The sequence below is a fragment of the Crocodylus porosus genome, unplaced genomic scaffold, assembly GCF_001723895.1.
Source record: "Crocodylus porosus isolate Cpor-Errol unplaced genomic scaffold, CroPor_comp1, whole genome shotgun sequence".
NCBI classification, from domain to species: Eukaryota; Metazoa; Chordata; order Crocodylia; family Crocodylidae; genus Crocodylus; species Crocodylus porosus.
In genome coordinates, this window is record NW_017728913.1 from 12,367,824 (window position 1) to 12,384,090 (window position 16,267).

Consider the following 16,267-nt stretch of genomic DNA (forward strand, 5'->3'; position numbering starts at 1 on the left):
AAGGAAATTAGCAGCTGACCTGTTGATTGGTTCTAGAAAGCCCTAAGAGGTTACTGTTCTGTCTGCTTTTGTTCCAGTGAAATTGGAGGGACCCACACACAGACATCTCTCGGCATTAGCTAGCATGGTAGTAGCATGGCCATGACCAGATGCTGGCTGGGGTCCATGCTATGAGAGAGGGGAGGGAGGGAGGATCCCCCCTTGAGCAGTGAGCGGTGGGGGAGGGGAAGGGGGAAGCCAGGCAGACACTGCTGTGCCCCTGCCAGGCAGACCCTACCTGCAGTCTCCACCTCTTCTCAGCCAGCTGGAGCTCCAGCTAGGAAGGAGAGGGATGGGGCCAGCCCTGCTCTCTGAAGCACACAGCCCAGCCCAGGGCTGCAGAGCATGCTGGGATGCTGGGGGACTCTGATTTAACTTAAAGGAAGGGGGCCTAGGACAGAAGTTCCATAAACTGGTGTGGCCCAAAATAGTAAGTCTGATACTACATTCAACCAGGCTTATCTTAAACCAGTTTCGGTCATTTTGAAAGTGGTTTCTGTGCACTGAACTTTGCTCTGTTACAGGTTTAAACCAGCTTCTGATCACTTTAACCAGTTTATGTGTAACTTCTGTCCCTAGCCCTATTGCCTTCACCTCAGGGCATGAGTCCAGCAGAGCTTGGATCCTGCTTTGGCAGACTACTACCCCAATCAGCAAAAGGAGGTGGGAGGATGGTTCACACCCCACTTTTCAAAATCCTAAATCTGCCCATGCCTGTATATACTAAACCTCATAATCATCAGGGACAGCTGACCAGAGATTCTGTACCCAAGTGTGGGCTGGCCAGAGCACGGATCTATAAACATACTGCCTTTATAGTTTCTAGGCACCTGTAGTCATACTAAATATACATAGGCACCTAATATACGATTTACAGTTTACCTTGCTTGTATATACCATATGTTGATTTTCTGCACAATGCAATACAGAGATGTGCACCTGTCTGCACATCTTCTGAGGCAGCACTGAAATGCACTGCTTCTGGGCAGATTTCTGATAAGCAGAATCCTTGCAATTCCCCATTCACCACAGAAGTGAGAAACTAGCTTGGTACTACTAAAATAAGAGATCACAATTTCATCTTTGTGAAAGTGCCCTAAAAATTTAGAAAGGATGAAGTCATTATGTTTCTGCATGAAACACTTTAAAAATCCATTGAATCTCTTTTCTGTAGTTTATTGACCCAACCTCAGAGAACTGAATAGCAAAGATACAGTCTTCTATCAGTTTCTAGAATGTGTGTGTGGGGTGTTAATCACAAATGGTTTGTATTTTCTCCTAAGTCCCATAAGACGTTCCTTAATGTGTCAAGTCCTACTTGGATTCATCTACTCACTGTTCAGAAGTCCCCTTCATTCAGTGCCTTAATGAGAGAAGCACAGCAGAGGCTCAGAACTAGGTGTCATTCCAGGCAGAATCCAGCATAATAGGGACGACACAGAGAACTGCACTGTCATTCACAATGCAATTAATTTCATGTCAGGTTGCCTATCCCACTGTAACTGTCAGGCTGGAACTAAGAAGTGAGGTCCAGCCAGAGTGGTACCTGTCAATGTTTTTACCCTCCGCTCTGCAGTTATCTTCCCACTCCATCAACTGTCACATCTATCCTTTCATGTTTCCAGAGTGATAAGGAGACAGCACCTACATAAATAAGACTGGCCCTGTCTCTTGACCACACTGGCAAATATCAATACTTATTCAGGTTCAAGCACCATATGCCGCTGTACATGCACTAAAAACATTTTCAACTGCCAACACAGAAGACTTTATCCGACTACCACTAACAATTATTAATACAAAGGCCATTTTGTAGTATCTATGCCTGTTTGTTGTGGACACCTATAGTGGGAGCAAGATATTTGTTCAAACAATTCAAGTCCCTTCTTCTGCTTATTATGAAGCTGCTCATGTTGCCTTTCATTTTATAACTATTTGCAGTGACTCCTGCTCTGCACTGCGCTTTGCAGTTTAAGTGTTTCAGAGCAGATTTCTCTTAGCTTTCCACAAGTATTCTGAAATAAACCATATAAAATTTGTGAATAGACACTAAACCAAACTTGTAAGCTGTATATAAAAATGTGGACTCTTTAAACCAATGACATTTTCCTAGCAAGCCCATAAAGTTTGTTGTTCAAGAATGAATTGCTCCTATCACCGCTTAGAAAATAAAGACTCATTCTGTAAAGTATCAGACCATCCCCTATGGTAACTTTTAATTTAAAAGTGTCCAGCTCATATTTTCTCTCCTGTGCTCTAACACCTTCCAACTAAGACCATGACTTCACTGTCTACTGACATGGCAGTTTATGGCTCTCTGTAGGAATAATAAACTGACAATACTTGACAAATGAATAGACAGGTCATACCCAGTCCTTTAAACTAATTAATTAATGTGTGCTATAAAAAAAAGCCTGCTGAAGTCAGCTCTTCACATAAAGTTACACACCAGCAAAAGCATTACATTTTTGAATAGGATCTTACTCTGTTCAATAGTGTTCATCAGCCATCAGTGCAGCAACTAGTAATTGAAAATGAACACTCACTAGACTCTTAGTAAATGTTTGTGCTGCATGCTACATAAACGTCTAGAAAAATAAGCAACTAAAGACATTTCCTTGTTTTCATTTGCATGTATGCTGTATTCATTTATTAATATTTTGATAAATTGATTCATTAATAGAAATAAAATCATATCAGAAAGATTTAAAGGTTATACGCTCCATCTTGTCAACTGCTAAGAGCATACAATCAGCAAGGCCACAAGCTCCATTGAGAGTACAGATTCTCAAACTGACATATCTGCACATACTTAGGACAGTGATTCAAGGGTACTGCAAGGTACAACAAAATGCTATAACTGACAAATAGCAGCAGCACACCTTGCGTTGCCCCTGCTTGTCCCCGGGGAATGCCCGTGCCACATATGGTTTGGTGTGCAGCAAGTTACCTCAGGTGGGGTAGGGGAGGCTGGGGTGAAAAAAAAACCCAAACAAACAAAAACCCGTGGAAAATAAAAGCAGAGCAGTGTACGCATGGGCAGCACTCCCTTGTAGCACGGAGAACATCTGAAAACGCGGTATGTGGCACCGCAGATGTGTTTGCAGTGTCACATACTGCATGGCCACATTTGTCTGGATACGGCCTGTAGTGTTAAAAACATTCTGACCTGTTATGGGCTTCCCAAATTCTGTGCAAGAGAAGAAATGCTCCATCACTTTTTTGTAGCCAAACAACAAGTGAAAACTGAGAGCTGGCATTTTCTGAGGGGCACCTTGAATCTAATGAATTTGGGAACTACTACCTTATGACTTTCCTTCTTCTAGGCCTAGATCAAAGACCACTGAAGTATAACTGTTCAAAAATACTGTTTTGTGAGTAATGTAAGAAGAAAAATGGAAGTTTTCCTATGCAAAATTTCAACTCTTGCAGAAAACAAACTAAAAAGAACCCTTATTTTCCAGTGAACAGTTTTGTTTCCTTTTTCAGTAAAGAAGAGTCTCTACTAACAGTACTAACACTAACTCCCCCTGAACCGGCACCAGCTCATAACACCTATTAACCTATTACCCCATGATAGCATCTAGGATAAGAGAGAAAAGAAACCAAAAACTTATAGTCCATTTTGACTCACATCAGAAATAAACATGAAGAATCATTAAATGCTAGTTATATATTTTGCGTGTGACCTCCAAGGAGCTACTTTCACATGCAGTATACTAGGGCTTCAGGGACTACCCTTCATAAGAACATCAATCTTTTGCAGGTGCTGAACACTGGAAATTCTTCACTTGTCATATTTATGATTCTTGACCTAATTAGTGTAACTGCAAACTAAAAATCAGCAAAAGTTAATATCCACCTACTCCTACTTCTGATTTCATTGAATGTTAAGCACTGAATTGGAGCTTCATATGTAGTAAACCAAAAATACTTCTATGCATGTCAAATAGTTGTGACTGACTGAAAAGATCACATTGAGGAATATGAACTAAATGCCTTGAAACAACTGATTTTCTAAATCTTCATTATTAAGTGTAATTCTTTTTCTGCCCTTAAAAATCTTCAAAAAGGGTCATTTAAATGTCATTCTATTTAAGAGGATTTAAATTAAAATACGGTTCTAAAATTCATTTCAAAATTAAGACTTATCTGAAGAAAAACTGTTGCAATAAAGTGTTTTTTTTCTGTTTTTCTAATTATACAACCTGCGATACCACTTGCCAGTAGTAAAAACCGGCACAGATTTCAAGAGATACTGCATGTCTGTTTGGTAAGCTCTAAGCATAGACCAGCCATAAAAACAGCTCTGTTCTTTCAAGTCACATATTTTATGGATTTCAAGAAGGTGTGAGCAGTCATGAAAGTGGTTTTATTGCTAGCGAGCTATTATAATTTATAGAGGCACCACTGAATGATTTCTGGAAAGCTAATGGATGGTCAAATGAATTTAGAAAGAAAAAAGATAGATGATAGGAATTGCTATGAACTCACAAGCTACACACAAACTAAATACACTACTGATAAACTATGACTGGCAAACTTGCTGCAGGATAAGTAAACAAAAACAGCACAAACTGAATGTGCAAATAAATAATGTTGAATTATAATGGTATGTTTACCAACAACTTGTCTACTCTCTAGTTTTCAAGCAAGTATGGTTCAATCTGGGCTTCTGTTCTAGTTCCAATTATATTAAAGTTTTAAAAATTATAAATCACATTATGTAAGCTGCCAGAGTCTGAGTGCAGACCATTCTCTAAAAGCACAGGAAATAAGAACTAGGAAAGGATAATGCTATACACTATTAATGGAAAAGCACTCTCATTTCTAGGTTCCTTTTTGTTTCAACTCTGGGGAAAACTGGCTGGCTTTGATAGCTGTTTGTAACTTACCTGAACACTGGTCTCAGTTCAATTCTTAGAAATCACGATTTGTACTAGGGCCAGGGACAGAAGTTATACATAAACCAATCTAAGTGACTGGAAGCTGATTTAAACCTGTAATAGAACAGAGGTTCTGTAAACAGCCCTCAAAATGGCTGAACCCAGTTCAGAAAAACCTGGTTGGATGTAGTATCAGATTTAACTGATTTAAATTAAACCAGTTCTGGAACTTCTCTCCCAACTCAAGTTAACTCACAATACCACAGCATCCCACAATGCTTTCCAGTCCTGGGCTATACTACTTGCTCCAGTGACCTTCCCCCAACTGTCACAGAGCTGTGGCACTAAATCTTCTGATCTCTATCCTGCTTCCTGCCTGCACCTGTCAGCCCGATGTGATGGGGAACGCAGAGGAACAGACCTCCAGGGACCCCTAACCCTGGTCTGTACAGCAAGGGGAGAAAAAACCCTGGAACTGAGGGCTTCTTGCCCTTCCCTCTCCTGCAGCCCAGCAAGCCCAGGGCAGGGATCAGACCAGTCCTGACCCCACCCCAACCATCTGCTTCCAAGAAGGGAGGGGAAAGATGCCCCCTCCTACCTTGTTACTGACTCTCTCAGCCAGGGTCTGCCCAGTGCATAGGGGAGGAAGCCCCTACAGGGAAGTACCACAGTGAGAGCTTTCCCCTGCGCCAGGCAGATGCCGACTGGGAGGGCGCTGTCAGGCTGGAGGAGCATCCCCCCCTTTCAGAGGCGGGAGCTGGGGAGGAGGCAGGGCTGGGGAGTGATTATCCACTGGCTCTACCCTCCTTGCAGCTGACAGCAGGTGGTGACATGTGTGCAGCAGCCAATCAGGCCTGGGCTGCCACTGACCTGGGTTCAGCAGCCTTAGGCAGCCTGGCCATTACAGGAGGTGCAGGCGAGTGCCCCTAGGCTCCAGTCCTGGTCATGCAGGCTTCTGCCTGTCTTGGGGAGCCAGACACTGAATGTCAGTTCAGTTTGTTATCACGTCAATCTACACAGCTTAGGAAAAAAAAAAAATTGGCAAGACTGAATTTACTACGCCTTGGGCTTTTTGAACCTCTATACTTAGCCTACATGACCAACAACTGAATGAACTAAAGGAAGCCTATCCTCCCATCTTTTCAGATGAGCGTCAAGAGACATAGATAAAAGCAATATGCACCATCTATTCTCTGGCTTAAAAAAACCCCAAAACAGCCCCCAAGTATTCCTAACACCTTTTACAATCACCAAGTACTATTTCTGGAAAAGAAAAAAAAACTTTTTAAAATTAGAAAAAAAAACATCCAATATTCATGTCTGTTATGCCTATTGACAGCATTTCCTAAAAGGAACATCTGTACTATCCTCTCTATATTTAATTACATTAAACAAGCTGCATACACACTCTTGAGTTTTAAACACATTTAGTGTGTATTTTCCTATATTTTGCAAAGCCAAAGGCCTTTTCAGTACATTATAAATAGATATGTTCCATACTTGTGTATGTTTATTGCAGCTTTAAATTGAATCCTTTCTTGCTGACATGTTCAACATGAAGCCAAAAAAGCAAAATATCATCTCAGAGATTGTGTTACTTAATACATATTTGCCAATAGTATTTCTTAGAAGAAGAAAAAGAAGAAGAAGTAGGAGAAGGAGGAGAAGAAGAAGAATTTTAACAAGTGATCTATAATAATTTCTTTAGGAGGATGCAAAATTGCAAGATATCCTAACACTAGAATGCTCATGAGTCTATATCAGGGGTTGGCAACATTTTTGGGAAGAGTGCCAATAATAGCCACGACCTCAACTTGTAAGATGCTGGTGTGCCAGGGGCCGGTGGCAAGAAAGCTGTGAGGGACCCAGTATTTGTTTGGCAGCACAGCCCTAGCCACTTCCCTACTGTCCACCCTGAGGCACAGGTGCCAAGCAAAATGCCTTCACGTGCCACACTCCGGCATACATGCCAAGGGTTTCCTACCCCTGGGCTATATAGTTTGCTCAGCAAAACACTTCATTTTCAGCTTTTGGACTCTCAGAGACTAATACTACATTCTAAAGACAAGAGATATGTTCTTAAATCAATCTATGTAAGAAAAGTTACAAAACAAAACACCTTGCATGACTGACAATAATTTGTCACTATTTATGTTCTGTTCAAGAGGGTGTTATGGATACAAGTAATTATAAGAATATATGTACAACATAAAATGAATTATATATTTTATAATCTATATTGTAAGTTATAACCTGCTCCTCTAATGGGAACAAGTTCAGGTTACACATGCCAAAAATGCAGAGTGCACTATACTGTTATAACACAATGGATGATAACAAAATATAGTCATGAACTCGATGAAATTCAATGCAAGAGATTTAGTTGAAATCTTGGGCTTTGCTGCAGTTACTAGCACACCTTATACCTAAAGCCTGTGTAGCCTGACAGAGAAATAGCACTCACATGAGATCCTCAGGTGGTAGAAAGCTAAAGCTGTGACTCCTAAGCCAGGGCTGGCAACCTACAGCCTGCAAGCTGGATCTGGCCCGTGAAGAAGTCCAATGCAGCATAATCAGTGACATGGAGCTCTACTGTGCCACCTAGCTCCTTTCAGCACTCTGTCCCCTGCAAAGCCTGCTGCTCCCTACCACTTCTGTGCTTCCTTCACTTCAGACTGGTCAGGAATATGCAGAGTGAGTGCAGGCAGCAGGTTGCTGGGGTAGGAAGTAGGGGGAAGGACAGAGATTTCTGGCACACACCCAAAGCCAGGCCCAACCTCCAGCCTGTGCCAGGAAAAGGTTCCAAACCCCTGTTTCAATCCAAACCATTCCCTATGCTAGCAGTCAATATATGACACCCCTCCGCAAAAAGAGAGCTAAGGTACCTTTCCAGGGTGCCATGACATTCCCCTGGAGCACACTGGCATCTAGCTGGAAAAGCTGAAAACTGCTAGTTGACATCTGAAGCTCATAATTTAGGCCTTAAATCATCTGTATGCTGCATTACTACATTACAAACGACACTAACACCTACTCACTTTATACAAAGGAAACTCCCACTGAAGCCACTATATCTGTAAAGGCAAGCAAAATTTGACAAGCAGAATCTTCTATACTGAAAACTTACACAGAGTACTCCATTTATATGCACTTGCCCAACATGCAAAACTCTTTACTATCCAATGCAATGCCAGTCCCATTTTGTTTCCTAACTTACTGGGTAACAGCCTCTGGCTATTTGTATGTCTATACAGCAGCAATGGCAGTAGCTCTGACATTCTGGGGACAGAGTATCACTACTGCAGCTGTTGCTGTGTGGTCAGGTCAGGGCCAGAGCTACCGTGCGCTCCGTGTCCCAGGCCCAAATGGGACTGGAGTCACAACTGACAGTAAGCAGTGAGGGAGCAAAGGGCCCAGGGGGCAGGCAGAGGGGGAAGCCAATGCCAGGCGGAGGCAGCAGGCAGTGCAGGTGGCAGAGGGAGGCAGTAGTGCAGGCTGCAGGGGGCACAAGTGATGAGCAGCAGGGGCAAAGGGCAGGGGTCAGGCCGCTTGCCATCCCCCACTGCCTACCCTCCTGCCTCTGCTTTCCTCACTGTAGCAGCAGGGGGAACAAATTTAAAGATGGCCATCCAATACACATAGAATCATAGAATCGATGAGTCGGAAGGGACCTAGACAGATCATCAAGTCCGACCCCCTGCCATGGGCAGGAAGGAGCACTGGGAGTGGGAGGGGTCATAAGCCCCAACCAGGTGCCTGTCCAGTCTCCTCTTGAAAACCTGTAACAAATGTATACATTTTCCATGTATAAAATCTAACTACTGTAGGGTCATCTTGACTTCAAAGCCATCTTGGATTTGGGAAAATATGGTATTTACAAAACTGAAATCGTGGAAACTCCCTCCAAATAATCAAGACTTCAAGTACTTAGTTTCAAGGCTGCTACTGGAAGCTGTGAAAAAGCTAGTCAGATCCAGAACTGTTAATGGTACTTCACTGGTAGGGCTGTGTATTTAACAAGCATCCTTTACAACAGCTCTCCACTCCTGAAATGGACTAGCTTCCTTTTTCCCCAAGGCTTCTAACAGAAGCCCTGAAATTGACTACTGCAAGCCCATAAAATGAGGGAAGCTTAGTCAGTTTCAGAGCTGATACCACCAGAGCACTGAGGACGCTGTGTACTGAATAAGTATTGTTTACATTAAGGTTAGATAAGCACATATTCTGGGTAAGTGCACAGCCATTTTTTAGTCCTGAGGCCATGCACTTAAACAGAGTACACTGTATATGACTTCCTATATACTTTAAAACACACTGTTCTGAAACATGTATCTATATAAAATATTTTAGTTGCTGAAATTTGATTATTAAATTAGCATGTGAATGATAATTGATAATGAAGTACATATATTGCCTGCCAAAGCAAATGTATTAAATACTGTATAAAAGAAACTACACAATCTCCATTCATATCAAGAAGTGCATCTCCATATATCTTGTAAAATTATATAAAGTGTGTGTGTTATCATACAGGATGTAGTTTAGGATACATTATACAATACAAACACTATAACATCCAACTTTCTAATCATGTAATTAATTGCCTTCTCTAAAACCATAGACCTGACATATACTTAAAACATACACTGAAAACCATACAGTGCAGAATAAGGAAAATATTATTATCGTTACCTACCACTCAACATCCAAGCAAACTATTAGATCATTGCATCATACTCTGAAGGCACTGGAAAAACGTTCCAAAATTAATTGAACAAAATGTAATAAGGACAAATGCAAAGTCCTTCACTTAGGATGGAACAATTGTATGTATAAATACAGACTGGTGAAAAACTGACTAAACCAGGAGCACTCAGTCCCTGTGTCCATAAGCCAGATCTGGCATCCAACGCTGTGTCATTTGGCCAGTGAGTCCAAAATATTGGTGGCAAAAGGAGAAGTGGCACTGATCCCCTGCTGACAAATTTCTGGATGTGTGGAGAGTACCATGGATAGAGAGCATGGCTCTGCACACTGGATCATATGTGCTGGGTGGCACAGGGCCTGATCCCAGCATACAGGGGCAGTGCAGGGCCCTAGCACCCAATTCCAGTGCATGAGGGTAACACAGGGCCCTGGGTCTGATTCTTATTTTTTGGTAACATTTTGCCTATAGTTTTAATTTCTAGTATTTTTTCCTAAATTCTGCTCAGAATTACAGAGGCAAAGTAACAGTGCTAATGTATGTTGCATACAGATACAGTACAATACATTTTTGCATGACTTGATAGAAAAATTATTCTCCTCTCTTACTAGATTGAAGCACATTTTAAGAAATGATTGAGTTCACATACATGTTATGGTAGGTAAGAGTTTTGCTTCTTTACCATTTGTTTTTACATTCTATACACTTTGAGAAAGCCAATACATAATATGAGTGTAAATAAATAAAACTTAAAAGTTAGGAATAATCAATTCCAGTAACGGAATAAGGATGTTGATTTTCTTTAAAATTTCTCCTTCAGCACCATGGACTGCTGACTGCAGCTGTACTCACTGATGCCATCACAAAAATGCTAATGTGGCTGAATGAATTAAAAAATGTTTCACTACTTACTGTCTAGCAATAGATTAACTGTTTAATCTTTTGCCAACTTTTCTCTTTGCTTCTCAGAGCATAAGCAAGAGGAAACAGTATCATTTTGCACACAGAAGACTTTAGTGTAGAAGAAGTTCATGTTTTTGAAGGATAGGATCAGCAAGAAAAAAGCTGGAGCAGATGAGCAAGCAATAAAACACGAATTGCATTTTAAACAGGTAAATCTGTAGTAGCGCTGTGTGAAAACCAGATATTTATAACTCAAAGGTCAAGCCAAAAATTAATCTCAGGGTGACCAAAACCTAAAATGAAGTATTTCTCTATCATTTTGGGTTATTTCATTTTAAAAGAAAAGACATTTTAAAACAACTTTTTCCTATTTAAATCACAGATTCATAGACATAGACAGATTCATAGACATTAGGGCTGGAAGGGACTTGAAGACCATCAAGTCCAGCCCCCTGGCCCAGGGGCAGGAAGTCAGCTGTGGTCAAAGGATCCCAACAAGATAAACATCCCAAACGTTTCTTGAAAGAGTCCAGAGTAGGTGCCTGCACCATTTCTGGAGGGAGTCTATTCCAGGCCTTGGGGGCTTGGACAGTAAAGAAGTTTTTTCTTATGTCCAACCTAAAACGGTCCTTGTTATCCCTTGGGGCACTCTGATGAATAGGCATTCCCCCAGATCCTAATGCATACCCCTTATGTACTTATAGGCAGCAGCCATGTCCCCCTTGAGCCTGAAACAAAATGAACTCACAAAACAAAAACACTAAATGCATTTGAAAATACAGAAATAATATATTGCCACCTTTATAAATTATTTTCCATGTTGGTTTTTTTTTTTTCCAGCCAAAACTCTTTGCAAATTTTGGTCAAATTTGGCAGGCTTGCATTTTTTAGTGAATTTACTTCTCTCAGAAAAAAAAAGAATTAAAAAGTAAGCCTGACTTGATTCTTCTTTCTATATGGTTTCAGTGGCTTCAGCATATATTTATAAAAGATTCCATTAATCTTGACAGCTTTGCCAAGTGATTCTGAACCATACCAAGAATATAATTATTTTTGGGATAGCTAAGTAAAATATCTCTTTTTTTTTCCCCATTAACATTAGTCAACCTGGACAAACTAGCCATGGATGACAAACCTATGCTGGCTTATAGATAGCCTCCCCCAGTCTCCAGTGGCATCTCTCAAGCAACAGGCTACTTAACGTCTTTCTCACTGAGGCACCAGGCCTTGCAATGGGCCCAAATGCAAGCTGTGCCCCCCACCCACCAACAAAGACCACATCCTCACTGGACCAGATAAAATGGCATGCTGACAGGCATGGGAAAACAACCAACCAACTAACCAAAAACCACTTTACCAGAAAAGGAATTGTGTCAGTTTGACCCAGCTCCCCAGCATCTGTATAACTCGTATGTAGCTTTTTCACACTTTTATCCAATAGCTGATCCAATCACCTGTTCTTAGACAATAAAACTTTAAAAACAAACATGGGCACAAAAGTGCAAAACACGAAATCATCACCCACAGACTGCATTGGGTTACATGTGGTCGAAACAGGGACTACAGAGTCCTATTCCATTACGGAATTCCATTTTGTGAACCCTTTGTCCCACCTATGGGTTTATTACTCGTTTGCCCCACCAAGCAGTGTCCCCTCCCCACTCTCCTCTCCCTCCCTCCCTTCCCCGTCTTCTGTATTCAATCTATTTGACACTCTTTTCCATGCATGTCCTTTCACAGATTCTGACAAAGTCAGCTCACAAAAAGTTCATGCTATACATCTCTGGTTATTAGTCTGTAAGGTGCAAATCTACCCTCCTGCCTTAACTGATTTTGCTCATTGACAGAGAAGCCTGAATGATAGAATTGCAAAACTGACAGAACTGCTCCTGGGTTTTTTTTGTTTTTTAATTTTAGCTCCTTTCACAGCATGCTGTCTGACTTCCCCTCTGCTGTAGAGATTCAAGATACATCATTCAGTAGCAAGTACCATTACAGCTAGGTCACAGAGGCACTGAGGGCATATCTACATGAGCATTAATGCACTTTTCCTAATGCTCATTGCATCTAGTACCTCCAGGGTGAGGTACTAAATTAATGCACGCTAGGCTGCCCTAATGCACAGTAGTGCAAGCACATGTGTTTTAGATGACACTTAATGCGCAGTAGATGATTTTACTGTGCATTAGTGTAATAGCATGTTTTTCACGCACTGCTTTAATGCACAGTAAAATAAGCTACTGAGGATTAAAGCACACGTGTAGATGCATCCTGAGGTGCATAACTCCTATGTAGGAACCTAACTCCCTACTGATTTTAATTTGATTTGGGCACCTAAATATTTATGACAATGTGGGTCTCTGTGTCTATGTATCAGTCCCATGTGGAGAGAAGTTTTATAAACCCAAAAATTAAAAATGTTTTAAGTGCTTTACAAACCTATGGTGCAGCAGACTTACCATTTAGCCAAGCACATTGGGCTGAGCTCTTTTATTCAATGCAGGATCTGCAGGATGGATTAAACTAAAAATGAACAACATGCCAAAAATGGCATGAGCAACATCTGTGTGGGATCCTTGCTTTTGTGTGTCCTTATGACATAGTAATTAGTAGAATTTGTTGGTTCATTGGAGTTTGACAGACTGCAGTGGGAATGCTTCTGCTGCAGCCTTAAACTAGTAATTTCTAGGCTGTCAACTTCATGCCTTAGCACCCATGGCACTCCGGTTCACTGTGTATGGCATGGGGCAAATAAGGAAGGGAGCAGAAAGCAGAGCAGCAGATTATACAGGAGAAAGGGGATTGGAAGGCCCCTCAGGGAAGGCATAATGGTTTAATTTATGGCAAGCCTTCCAAGAAGATTGGCCCCCAATCAATCAATCAACATTTTCAGGGACAGGGCAAGAGGGCAAAAATCAGAGAGCAGGACCATGAGGGAGCTGAAATGAGCAACAGGTTTAGTGTCACTTTAGGGTCAGGCTGTTTGCTGCCTACACTGCTCAGTGCACTTGCCAGCTAGGACACAGCCATCAGATGTGGTGGAAGCCACCAGTTTTAGCCAGATCCAAAAGGGATTAGCCAAATTCTTGGAAGAAAGGAGCACTGGTAGTTACTGAGCATGGAAATTAGGGATTAAGCCTCTGAATCAGAGCTTGCTAGATCTTAAATGCTGGACGCTGCAAGTGAGAGGAACAGTGGAAAACCCCCTGATCATACCCAGTTCACTCTCCCTTTCAGCATCTGCTGTCTGCCATCATGTGACACAGGCCTTTCCATGTGCCATTTCAGATCATGAGCCAAAGCCCACCAAGTCAAGGTATAAGCCTCCCTTGACAAAGCAGGCCACTAAGGGCACATCAGTGATTGCTTGGGACAACTGAAAAAAAAAAAAAAAAAAAAAAAAAACCCCACAAAATGGGAATGGGAGTGAAGGTCAAAGATTCAAAACAAGTGCACCAAGGGGGACACCAAGCAGAGCACACTGGGCAGTGCCCACTGGCCCTGGCCCTGTAACACAGGCCAAGTTGACACAAATTGAGGATATGATTCTTAGGCCCAAAGAGCAATTGTTAACCCCCCCTGTTAACAGAGGGAGCTATTGGATATATGTGTCACCTGATTATTTGGCACAACAAAAGAACAAAACTCGGGTGGGAGTGAAGGGCATAGGTCCATAAGGAGTGCACCGAGGGGGGCCACCAAGAGCACAGTGGCCACTGCACACTGGCCCTGGATGGCTGACCCAGTGAATGGCCCTTCTTATGATGCAGGAGGCATCACCAGTAACTGTTACAAGGGGGAAATAAGCATTTAGTTTGCCAATTAATGCCTTGTCTTACAGTGCAGGGGGAACCACGGTTAAAGACCATCTGGCTCACCCCCACCTCTGCCTCCTCCCTCATCCCAGCTGAGGCAGGGAGCTGGGCAGGGCAGAGGGGGCAGCACTCCCCCACTATCTCCCACTCCAAGGCAAACCCCTGTGCCCCAGGAGGAGGGGGGGAAAAGGTACCTGGAGCAGGCAGTGGCCGGGCCCAGCATGCTCAGCCAGGCTAGCGTTGTACACCTGCCGCTCGAAGACAGGCTCATTATCATTGACATCCTCCAGGCGGATGCTGACAAGGCAGGAAGAGGACAGTGGGGGCTCGCCCAGGTCCCGGGCCACAACGCGCAGTTCCAGCACCGCCTGCCGCTCACGGTCCAGCGGGCTCCGGGTGCTGAGCACACCACTCAGCGGGTCAATGGTGAACAGCTCCAGTGCCAATGGTGTGCCCAGGCCATCCACTTCTTCCAAGGCATAGCGCACCTGGGCATTGGGTGAGCCAGGCTCATCTGCATCAGTGGCGTGGAGGTGAAGCACGGCAGTGCCAGGTGTGGCAGCCTCAGAGACTGTGGCGCCATAGCGGGGCTGCGCGAAGGTGGGCGCCTCATCGTTGAGGTCGGCCACCTGCAGGCGCAGCGTGCGGCGGGTGGAGCGTGGCGGCTGCCCACCATCCGTAGCCACCAGGTGCAGCTCATACAGGGCCTGGCGCTCCCGGTCCAGTGGGCCCTGCACACAGAGCCAGTGGAGGTCAGGACGGCCACCAGGCCGCAGCACAAAGGCCCCGTCGCTGCCATCCTCCAACGTAAGTGTCGTGCTGCCCGCACCTGCCTCGTCGGGGTCGGACACTGCCACCCGCGCCACATAGTCACCGGGCCAGGCCCCCTCGGACAGCCATGGCCCGCCGGTCTCAGTGAGGAAGAGCAGGCGGATGGCGGGTGCGTTGTCATTCACGTCCAGCACAACCACGCTCACCAGGGCGCTGGCGGCCTCAGGCGGGGTGCCGCCATCCCGGGCCTGCACCACCAGGCGATGCAGCACCCGGGCCTCGCGGTCCAGCGGGCGCTGCAGGCGCAGCACCCCCGTGCGCTCGTCCACTGCAAAGTAGCCCTCGGGGTCGCCGTGTCGCGGGTCCAGGGCGTAGCGCACCTCGCCATTGGCGCCCAGGTCGGGGTCGGCGGCCTGCAGGCGGCAGACGGCAGTGCCGGGCGGCGCGTCCTCCCGCACGCGGGCGCGGTACTCCCGCTGCGCGAAGCGCGGCGCGTTGTCGTTCTCGTCCAGCACCCGCACGTCGAGGCGCAGGCGGCCGCGCAGCCGCGGGCTCCCGCCGTCCCACGCCTCCACCAGCAGCCGGTGCCCGGCCGCCCGCTCGCGGTCCAGGCGCCGCAGCAGCACCAGCTCCAGAGGCTCCGACGGGCAGCCCGGCGAGCCGTAGCGCAGCCGGAAGAGGGGGCCCTCCTCCTCTGCCTCCGCCTCGGCCTCGGCCTCCCCGTCGGGCAGCAGCGTGTAGCCCTGCGTGGCGAAGCCGCCGGCGTCCGGGTCCCTGGCGGGCGGCAGGCGGAAGGCGCTGCCGGGCGGGCTCAGCTCGGACACGTCGAGGCGCAGGCGGGCCCGCGGGAAGCGCGGCGGGTGGTCGTTCACGTCCAGCACCGCGATGTCCACCTGCACCACGGCGCCGCGCCGCGTGGCCGCCGCGAAGCTGTAGCCCGGCCGGCGCTCGCGGTCCAGCCGCCGCGCCGTGCGGATCAGCCCTGTGTCGGCCGCCACCTCCAGGTCGGCCAGCACGGCCGCCTCCTCCGACAGCAGGAACCCGCCACCCGCCTCGGGGAGCTGCGGGCCGGGCGGCAGCCCCGCGCGGATGTCGCCCACCAGTGTGCCCGGCGGCAGCCCCTCGGGCACGGCCAGGCGCAGGCGGTA

At 45.3% G+C, this 16,267-nt stretch overlaps 1 protein-coding gene across 1 annotated transcript in view; it reads right to left on the reverse strand.

Annotated features, from left to right (window-relative positions):
- Window positions 1-13,947: 13,947 nt before the first annotated feature.
- The window catches only part of LOC109309596 (protocadherin-16-like), a 43,093-nt gene continuing 40,773 nt past the window's right edge, over window positions 13,948-16,267 (reverse strand). Inside the window, exon 4 of the mRNA XM_019534338.1 lies at window positions 13,948-16,240. Coding sequence (XP_019389883.1) covers window positions 14,486-16,240 — 1,755 coding nt within the window. The 3' untranslated portion in view covers window positions 13,948-14,485. The remainder of the gene's footprint in view (window positions 16,241-16,267) is intronic.